Consider the following 10,702-nt stretch of genomic DNA (forward strand, 5'->3'; position numbering starts at 1 on the left):
GTGTGTCCTGCATGAGCAGGTGTTGGTGGTAGATGAGCTCTTTCAGCACGCACCCAAGAGGCCCTTCAGCTGTGCAGCCAAGGGAATTTTCTGTGATGGAGCAAAGCTCTTGTAACTGTGCTTGCGTGAGGAATGCTTTACCTGTCGAGCATGCTGGGCTCTGTGTCAGGTTGGTAGGTGTAGTCAAGATTTCTGCTCTAAGGGCAGAGCAGGTGAACATCTGTAACAAGGCAATTTTTAACTTGGCCAAATCTGCACTACACCTAAGGAGGCTTCTGGGGATGTCCAGCACAAAACATGGGGAAAGAGAGGGAGTGATCACACAGTGACTGTTGCTTTAGCACCTCCATGACTCCTGCTGTGCTGGCAATTTGTACCCTTTCATGATGAACCAGGTCCTGTAAAGCAACATCCATGGGCAAAGGTCAAACTCTGTGGTGCAGTTCAACCTGTGCTTGCACGAGTGGTGCCATCTCACCTGGTACAGATAGTCTGTATCTGCATCTAGATCCATCACTGTCATCAGATTTTGGGGAGGTTATGTATGGGACTGGGCAGTTCAGTGAGAGGTAGGAGCATAACCCTGCTGGGCTACTCCCTGGTTCATCCCAGGCCCATCTGTACAAGCCCAGAGTAGGAACACACAGTGGCAGATGGGACCCTACTCCCTGGTTCATCCCAGAGGCCATCAGCCCATCACAGGCCCATCTGTACAAGCCCAGAACAGGGACACACAGTGGCAGATGGGACCCCAACCCAGGGAACCCTGAGCACTGAACAACCTGTCCAGGCCCCTCTGGGGTTGTCCCAGCAGAACCTCAGCCGTGGTGTCTGGGTGTGATGTCCATCACCATGGGGAGCAGCTCTCCAGATCACCTTTTGGACTAAGGAGGTTGCTGCCAAGGGCTGTGACACATGGGGTGCAGGGGAAAAGCAGTTTGGAATTGCACAGGACTTAATGAGATAGTTAGGGAAGTGGAAGTTCCAAAGGTGGAACAAGACGGTTTTGGTAATTGGGGAGGAATGAAAGTGGTGAATACAGGGCTAAGGGGATAAAAGGGGTTGGTTGTGTGTAGGTAGGTGGCTGGTCACTGTGCTCGTCTGACCATGCCCTGCCCAGCACTGTCCTGTCTGGAGAGTAACTGGAGTAGGACTTTGGCCTGAGTGGCTTCTGTGTCGAGGGGCTAGGAACTGGGCAGACTTGAGTGCCCAAGTGCAAGCTGCTGTAGGGTCAGCCTTGTACATGTATTTTCACTAATGAATTTCTGTCCTGTCAAGCCAGAGACTGGAGCAGGATGAGGCCATTGCTGCTGTACGTGTTCATGTGACGTGTGGCCAGCTACCTGTATATACATACATGTAGTTGATATGTGGGCTCTGTGTGCCTGGTGGGAACACTGTCTTCAGCCGCACCACTGGCTGGATCTGGGGACATGGAGCAGTAGCACGTTTGCCACTCTTGAGCTGTTGCATTCAGATTATTTATTGTAGCTAGGTTTTTAAGGTACTTCACAAACGTTTATTCCTACCATCAGCATCTGACAAACTTATGGCTTCTTTCCATTTTTATAGGAAAAAACACCACCCTGGTCCAGACACTGAAACTTGCCAACTGATGGGACAAAGAGCTGGGACACTTGGCTGTACTAAGACACTAAAATATAGGGTTTAGCCAAAGAAAATTGCTCCAACGTGGAGGCTTACACCTGCCAAACCCTGTAGCATTCTTGGGAGGCTTTTCTATACCTCTTCTCCATTTCCAGCCTTTCATGTGTCATGGTATTCCTATTGACTTCTGTTGCAAGTTAGCTCTGGCTCTGCCTTCCGCTGCCCTTTATGCTTTGGTTTGGGATACCCAGTGTGAGCTGCTGGCTGTAGGCTGTTTCTGCATTTCTGTCTCCAGCTTCTATTTGGAGGCTTCTCTTGGATGTTGTGACTGACCTGCTTTTTCTTTCTCTTTTACTGTGTATCTCTCCCCAATCTGTCTTTTGCATTCTCCATTCTTCCCACCTCCATCGCTGCAGGTTCATCATGCCTAGTGGCATATAAAAAGACTCCGCCTCCTGTCCCACCTCGGACCACATCAAAGCCGTTCATCTCTGTCACCGTGCAGAGTAGCACTGAATCGGCACAGGACACCTACCTGGACAGCCAAGACCACAAGAGCGAGGTGACTAGCCAGTCGGGGCTCAGCAATTCTTCAGACAGCTTGGACAGCACCAGGACACCCAGCGTGACCAGGGGAAGCGTTGTGACTCCAGCAAGAGAGACTCCAGAGTTAACCCAGAAAAATGCAACTTTGAAAAGTGACAAAGGGACTCTAACTAACGAAGAGCCTAAAGTGGAGAATATCCCCAGAAGAAAGCTATCATCTATAGGAATACAAGTATGGAATAGTTTGTTCTTCTTTGTCCTAGGGAATGTCCTTAACCCATCCACTTAGCATGTGCATTTTGTGTGACCAGGTGTGCATCCTGACCTCACTTAGAATAGAAGAGAAACTGCCTTGTCAAACTAACTTCCTGTGGTCCCAGGGGTGAAATACAGCAGAAGCTTTCCATAACAGACCAGAAAGGACTAAGTTCTTTTAGTACAAAAATAAAATGTTTCATAAAGCAGTGGGACTATGTTAACTTGGTGAGTCGCTCTAAAGAGGCCTTTGCTACTGTTATGCCTGTGCTGAGCTTTGTATTACTTAATATCAGTCTGCTCCTTGTCCATCATGGTTCTAGGGACAGCTTTCTTCTAAGAGGTGAGCCCTTCTACTTGACATATCCGTGTGGTATGGGCTGCTGCAGTGCAAAAATGCTCCCAGGGCTGTAGGCAGGGGGGATCAAGTCCTTGCTGTCCAACTTTCCCAGCAGGTTGCTGCGTCTCTTGCCGGAAGCATTTAACTCTGTGGAAATGGGTGGAAATGAGCTGTTGATTGTATAGTCAAATGAGAACCCATTGAATAGTGTAAAACCATGCTTTATTCAGCAAAACTTAGTCATGTGTGTTTGTACACTCTTCTTGTGGACAGATGTCCCAGTTCAGGTGTCTGACTGCTGTGAGCACTTGTTCTGTCCAAAGTGCTGGTTCAGTGCTGCAGGCTACTATGTGCAGATAGGAACTTGAGCACTTGGGCAAGTCCAAGTGCAGGATCTGGGCTTTGAGCTGCCACGTGTGTGCACGCTAAGTTCTGCACTGGCTTTGCAGGAAGACTAGCTGGCCAGTTAGGCACATGTGAGAGTGAAGGCTCTTCTGCAGGGCCAGTGGGGCAGAACACATGCAGAAAGGGCTGCAAAGCAAGAGAGCTTGCATTGGAGAGGCTGACTGCCTTCCTTTCTTCCTTTTCTGAGCTGCTTCCTAAGCCACCTGCTCCACAGCCTGGATTTCCTTCCTAAAACCTCCAAACCCTCTTATCCAGAGCTGTGGAGGGTGTCGATCCCAGGGAGAGGAAGCTGGGCTTTGCTTTCACTCTGAATCAGATTGCTCCCCTATCTTGAATCTCTTAGCCTTTTCCTGTGTCAGATGCCATGCAGCTGCCTCCTCAGGGACACGCAGCCCTTGCCCAGCATGCGGCAGCCATGCAGACAGAGGTGGGTGGCAGAGCCGAGTGCTCTTACCAGATACCTGGTCACAGCCAGGCAGGATACAGTCCTGATGCTCAGGTGGAGGCAGACCTTTGTTGGTAGCCTTGTGCCTCTCCTAAGACAACCCTCCAGTTGGTGTGTGGTGTCAGCATACTGTGTGTGTGTGCAGCACTCCTGGTCTACTAATGTGAATTCCAGCAGCAAGTTCTTGTGTCTGTTTCTGTCTGTATTTTTTTTGTTTAATAAGGTTGACTGCCTTCAGCCAGTGGCAAAAGAGGAGCCTCCTCCACCAGCCACCAAATTCCAGTCCATCGGGGTACAGGTAGAGGACGAGTGGCGGTAAGTGAAAGACGCAAGCTTTTGTAGTTTACTTTCTTTTAAATTGTGCTTCCCTCACTTTCGCTTAGACCTTCTGCCCTTCTTTGTTCCAATATGAGTGGTGTTGAATGGGGGCCCATGGAGAGCTCTTCCTCCACAGCACACACCCGCTGCAAAAAGCACTTGTTCTGTAAACAGGCAAATCAATGGGAGTTTGAAATGAAAACAAAAAAGTACAAGATGTAATTATAGATGTGCGTCAGTCCTCTCGTCTGAACAGCCTATTGCAGTAAGCAGGCAACCTTATAATTTTGTCTGTTTGAATGTGTGGTGTGTGTTTGTGTGGGGCAGGGTGAGGCTCACCCGCAGGCATAATAAACAAATGCCTTTCACTGTCAGTGTGTGAGGCCAGCCAGGTTGAGTTCTGCTACTTCATGTTTGCTTTTGATCTCTCTAGAAACAGCCACTCTCGCAGCATGTCCTCCAAACAGGACACAGACTCTGACACACAGGAACCTAATAACTCTAGCTGTAAATCGTCTGAGAGGAGCCTCGCTGAGTGCCCCCAACACAACAACTCTGTTGGTGTTGATGCCGCTACCAGGCAACCAGCCAAGCCCTCACAGATTAAGAGAAACCTCTCCTATGGAGAAAACAATGACCCAGCCCTGGAGCCTTCCTCTCTCCCTCCTCCTGACCCCTGGCTTGAGACATCCTCCACCTCACCATCAGAACCCACACAGCCAGGAGCCTGCCGGCGGGATGGGTACTGGTTTCTGAAGCTGCTGCAGGCAGAAACGGAGCGGTTGGAAGGCTGGTGCCGCCAGATGGACCAGGAGACCAAAGAGAACAATCTTTCTGAAGAAGGTAGGTGTTGTCAGCCTCTGGACACTAGATTGGAGCAACCTTGCAGCTCCTCCCTTGCAAGAGTTGTAACTGAGTATGGGACCAGTTTTCTGCAGTTCAGTTGCTGATAGCCCGCAGAGACAGAACACGGTGATGAGTATGGGACAAGGAACACTTCTTTGTAAACAGTAAGGTAACCTCCTCTAGCACGTGGGGCAAGAAATAATACTGTGATGCAGCATATGAAACCTGCAGGGGATGGTGCAGCTTCTCACCATTCAGAACTGCTAAAAGCTTAAATGGGTTGCTTTCAGGAAGACTGTGATCTATCGCCCTGCCTAACCTGTTGTAGTCAAGCACACAGGTTGAAGTTTAGCTGGCAGTGGGGCAGAATGAACATGACTTCTGAGTTGGATCTGTTAAGTCAGTGGGCTTGTCTTCACAGCAAAGAGGAGGTTTCTTCATATGGGAAGGCTTCACTGAATTTGTGCTCAATTCACAAAAAAGCACATCCACAGGGAGCACAAGGCCACTTGATTTTATTGGGTTCTTTCCCAGTTGGGCTGGTTCCATTATTTTCAAATGAGTTGGCAAAACCTGTGCTTCTTATACAGCTATGGTGAATACAGAGTGACAGAAGTGGGTGACTAGGCTGCAGAGAGCAGGATCATTGAATCTGGTTGATTTTTTTTTTTTAAATACCTGAAAAAGGTGGAATAATGACGAGACTCTGGTATAGCTCACTGTCACTGCTAGGGCTTGGGGGAGCTAATCTCTAATCCTATTGCATTAAGATGGTGAACTGGCTGCTAAACTGGACAGGCAGTGCCAGGGCTCTCCCTGCCTCAGGGGATGCCCTTGTTTTGCCTGTGGCAAGAGTGCTTTGGCAAGAAAAGACACCAAGGCCAGTGTGGCATTCTATCTGTGACCTGTAAGAGCAATCTCCTAGTAGATTCTGTAACCAAGAACTTGGTGGGTACGGAGATCCCAGCTTACACTTGTCCCACCAAGGTCTGTAAGCACTCAGAACTGATTCAGTAGATGCAGCAGCAGACCAGGGAGGAAGAAGGGGATTCACTTCATCCCTGTCCAGGTGCAGCTGCATGCACTGTGGGTCTCTCCACCATGCCTGTGCATGAGGAATGCCCATACAGTGTTTTTCCATTAATGAACAGAGTAATGTTGCTATGCCCAGAAGGTCTTTGGAAAACCCACTGAAGTCCTAGCTATTAAAAGCTCTAGCCTGCCAGTATTTTAATCCTGTCTGGTAAATGGAGGTTGGAGACAGTTCTGCCCCTTGCTACCTTTGCTTCCTGCATGAGTAGAAGAGCAGATGCCAGCAGATCTGCTCACTGAGATTGTCCTGGTGACTTCTCTGGGCTGAGGGCAGTTTAAGGTAATTTCTGCCAGCTCTTGGTGTAATGTTCTCAGTCTGGCCTGCTTTTCACCTGCTCTAGAAGGAGCAGTAATAGATAGCGAAGACAGATGTAGGTGATAGTTTTGGTACATCTTTGTTCCCTGAGAGCAATTAGTTCCTTGGGGATCTCTCAAACTCCTAATTAATCAAGAGTGTTTCTTTGCTCCAGAAACACTTGAGTTCATTGCTGTGTTTTAACAGTCTAAACAACTGAGGTTTTTTTTACTCCCCCACAGTCTTAGGAAAAGTCCTGAGTGCAGTGGGCAGTGCACAGTTACTAATGTCACAGAAGTTCCAGCAATTCCACGGCCTCTGTGAACAAAACTTGGTGAGTCTGGATCTATTTTTCCTGGTTTTTGAGAGGGTGACATACCTGTTCCTAGAGGAACATGGTCAGGTATTAACGGGTGACTGTCACGGTGGAAACAAAGCCGATGCAGCTGTAGGCTACAGCCTGACTGCTGGGCTGTGATGGATGAGTGCCAGCTTCAACAGCAGCTGGGCAGTGCGAGGCTGATGGCCTCAACCCTTCTTCTGAAGAGGTGATTCTTGTGCTGTGCTCTGCTCAGGGGGAATGTTTGCAATTCCATTTGGTGCTTATGTGAGCACAGGGGAATTTTCTTGACCTGATTATCAGGACATGCTGAATACACGGAGTCTCTCTGTGGGTCTGAATTCTCAGCTAGCCATACTGCTGAGTGTCCAGGAAACTGCCTCCCTTTTGCTACCTCTAAAGGGCTGTTTGAGGTGAACTACCTGAGGTTTTGCCAAATCAGGAGGAACGTTCGAAAAGTCTACTGTCTTCCTCCAAACATGCTTGCTCTGCATGTAGATTATGGGATGGTAAAACTGTCCAGCAGGTTTGTCCCCTCATTGGTCACAAAGCACTGTTTGATCTATTCAAGTGTAATATAATGGTTTGCCCTTGCTGAGAGCTGGACAGGCCTAACGTGGGATGGGTGGGAATCTGAGTTTTGTTTTTCCCCTCAAGCTTTATCATGGTATGGATTTTGCAAATTTCCTCAGATGTGAATTCCCCTTTACTTGAGGAGAGGGGACCCTTAGAGGAACTTGGGAAGGGTGGGTGGGAAGTGCTGATCTCTGACTGATCGCAGCTGAGAGATCAGCAGCAACACCACTAGCTGCCAGGCTTTCAACAGAGCTTTGTCTGAGGTCTCCCTTTGCAGCTTTGTGTTGAGTTGCTCAGATCTGATCCCATGCTTTCCTGAGACAATCCAGGCCTATGATGGCAGTTCACATGGCTCAGAACTGGGAAAATTCTGTTCTTGGAAGAAACTTAAGCTACTTACTTTCAGTTTGTTTTCTGGGGGGATGTAGCAAAAGTAATTCTGCTTGTGAAAGCTATATTGGCTTCTTCGGATTGCTGTACGCTGGCATGCAAGATCTTCAGGTGCCAGAGCTGTGCTTTGCATCATGTTACGTAATACATCCATTATTTACCCACACTGAACTCAGGATCTCTGTGTAAGAAACCAGTATTTAGCTCTGAATCATGTGCAGGGGATCTTCAGTTGGAGGTTACCGCTGTGGGATTAGTGCTAGGTGGGGAAGCTTTGGGGAGAATGGGACCTATTGCTTTCTGTTACAAAGATGTCTTTTTCGGGATTCTTCTCCAGGCTTCTACAGGAGATATACAGTCAGGATCTCTGTTTCACGATCTTTGCAGAAATAGTTTTCACTGTAAACGATGGCATTGTGTCCCTGCACATTTAGGGCTGGTGGTTCCTGTGGGCTCTCAATGGTTTTGGTTGTCAGGCAGGTAGAGTTACAAGAGGTGACAGTGTGAGCTCTACAGGCTGTGCTCTGCTTGTCAGGAGGGCGTATCCTTTCTGAAACGTGTGGTTTTTCATGCTTTCCCTTCTAGAACCCTAATGCCAATCCCAGACCCACAGCCCAGGACCTAGCTGGATTTTGGGATCTCCTGCAGCTGTCCATTGAAGACATCAGCATGAAGTTTGATGAGCTGTACCACCTGAAAGCTAATAGCTGGCAATTGGCAGAGACACCGGAGAGAAAGGTGAGTGTGGGGCAGTTGAGAGTGGCCAGAGCACCTCACAGGCATTTTGGATATCTAAGGTCCGTTTCTGTTTGCAAACAGAGGATTTCTAGGGTTTTTACCATCTTGCACTTGTGCGGTGTAATCTCCCAGCCTCGCAATGCACTGAGACTGTTCTAATAGTGGAAGCAACTTTGTACAAGGGGAAAAAGTGTCATGAGGGAGCGAGACCAGAGCGATGAATGGTGGTGTACGCTTAAAACAGTGATACAGGGGCCTCTAGTGTTACAAGCACTGCACTGTATAGGTTTAAACTGTTCCTGGTGTCTAAAAAAAAAAAAACACCTACTGGAACCTTTGGAAAATGCAGCACAGGCTGTGTACCTGAGCCAGGCTGCCTGACTAGACAGGCAGGTGGGGAGGAGGACTATGGCTCTGGACAGGGCAGTATGTTTTGCAGTTCCAAATTAAGTTCAGTTTTCATGCTGCCTGTATTGTGACCTCTAACTGGACCAGATGTAGTCTGCCAACTCCAGTACACTTCACAGAAGGCCTCTGTACCATGAAATGTAAAATTGCACACTTCTAGAAATTGAGGAAGCTGATTTTGAGTGTCTTGCTCAAGCAGTGCTCCTGCTTCTTTCCCCTGACACTCAGTCTCATTGCTTAGTCCTTCATGCCGCAAGAGTCCCCACCATAACAGGGAGGCTGCTTCAGTATGTGCATTTTTATTTTATGTTTGGGTTTTTCCTTACTGTCTCCCTAAAGGAAGAAAAGAAACCACCCCCTCCAGTGCCAAAGAAGCCAGCCAAGTCCAAATCCCAACTGAACCGGGACAAAGCCTCTGATGCAGACAAACAGCGCCAGGAAGCTCGCAAGCGTCTCATGGCAGCCAAGCGGGCTGCCTCTGTCCGGCAGAACTCGGCCACGGAGAGCGCGGATAGCATCGAGATCTACGTACCTGAGGCACAGACCCGCCTTTGAGCGAAGGGGCAGAGGAAGGAACCGCGTGGTTTTTATAAGTCATTAAAAAGGAAAAAAAGGTTCTCTCTAAACTAGTGTGATTTATTCAGTCTAGAGACAATGAGCCATCCTTGAAAAGGGCTCCTGAGTTGGCTTTTTTTCTCTCAGCTTTAAGTAATGAAGATTTAAAAAAAAAAAAAAACACCCAAACAAAAGAATACCCCTTGTTTTCTCACTGGCTGTGGTGTTGCTGAATGGACTGGACAGACTCCGGGAAACTCCAGCCCCTCAACTTGGAACTTCAGTCTTTTTACTTGTTCTATCTAATGAGAATTATTAGCTTGTTTACAAGAAGACGACAAAACATGAAGCCTTGAGCACTTGCCATGCTGTGTTTTTCCTCCTCCTCAGTTCTGTTCTTCCTTCTCATTCTTTTATTTTTTTCCTCCTTCTGCTCCCTTTAACCCACCTTTTGCATGGCTTTGTTTACCGTGTTAGAAATAACCTCTTACACAGAGCTCCTGACGAGGACACCCATCCAGTGTGTACTACTGTTGCACTCTGCTAGCAAGCAGCCTTTCTTGGGGTTTTTTGTTTTCCTTTTGATGGGGATACTGGGGAGGGGGTGGGGAATGGGTGGGCAGGGACAGGGCAGTGGGTTTGTATCCCTCTGCTCTCTGGAGGAGAGGGTAGCGGGGTCTGTGGACTGTGATGCAGAGTTGTTGAAACGCAGCCCAGAAGCAAATGTGCAATAAGGTGGCAAAGGGGAGAGGGACGGTGCTTGGCTGCTGGTCCTGAGAGCAGTACCCTTACTCCAGGCACAGGAGGGAAGGTGAAGGACCACAGAGCAACTATGGGCATGAGCCACACATTCTTCACTTTGATTTTTCTCCTCTTCCCTTTACAAAATTATTTTCCTTTCATTGCTTGTTGAGAAAGAAGCTGCTACACTGGGGGACCTGTTTCAAAGTGGGCTGGGGAAGGGGAGGGCTGGGAAGAGTGTGATGGTACGTCAGGGTGGGAGGACTGGGTTTTGTACAAAGGTGAAGGCACAGGTAGCTGGTGTAGGCTGCCTGCCTGTATGTATGTGTACATATGCACATATACACTTAGCAGTACCTGTACATTTAATTCATACACACGTATACATGCCCGTGCGCACAGAGCAGGTGGTGTACCAAGAGCACCTTGGTGAGAATGGGCATATGTACAGCATATATTTTTACATGTACTATATCTAGATGTGTGTTAAAGTGTGTGTAAAAATATATACCCTGTGTGTAATCAGATGACTATTTTTTCCTTATCTCCCTGCTCTCTGGGTAGAGGAAGGATTGCTAAATATTTTTTAGCCCATTTTTCCCCTTTGTAGGTCTCCTTTTCAGTCTGGCTTCTTGAAGCCAGAACTGCCACCACCGAATTCTCTGCCACCCCCTCAGAATAAGTATTTGGCCTCAACCCGAGTATCGTGCTGGGGTTTCACGGGTGTGTTTTTTTCTTCACTGGCCTGAATGAGTTGGGAGGTTGTGTGCTACTTTCATGGGGGCGGGTGTAGAATCCCAAAGA

The 10,702-nt window shown here is 48.2% G+C and overlaps 1 protein-coding gene across 1 annotated transcript; it reads left to right on the top strand.

Annotated features, from left to right (window-relative positions):
- Positions 1-1,579: 1,579 nt before the first annotated feature.
- Positions 1,580-9,326, top strand: LOC104507980 (disks large-associated protein 4-like). The gene is made up of 7 exons (XM_010149435.1): positions 1,580-1,779; positions 2,025-2,386; positions 3,823-3,914; positions 4,351-4,760; positions 6,393-6,484; positions 8,042-8,194; positions 8,942-9,326. Exons 1-7 carry the CDS (start codon positions 1,770-1,772, stop codon positions 9,155-9,157), a joined length of 1,335 nt encoding a protein of 444 aa, XP_010147737.1. The 5' UTR covers positions 1,580-1,769; the 3' UTR covers positions 9,158-9,326.
- The last annotated feature ends 1,376 nt before the right edge of the window (positions 9,327-10,702 follow it).

The sequence above is a fragment of the Eurypyga helias genome, unplaced genomic scaffold (assembly GCF_000690775.1).
Source record: "Eurypyga helias isolate BGI_N326 unplaced genomic scaffold, ASM69077v1 scaffold26493, whole genome shotgun sequence".
NCBI classification, from domain to species: Eukaryota; Metazoa; Chordata; class Aves; order Eurypygiformes; family Eurypygidae; genus Eurypyga; species Eurypyga helias.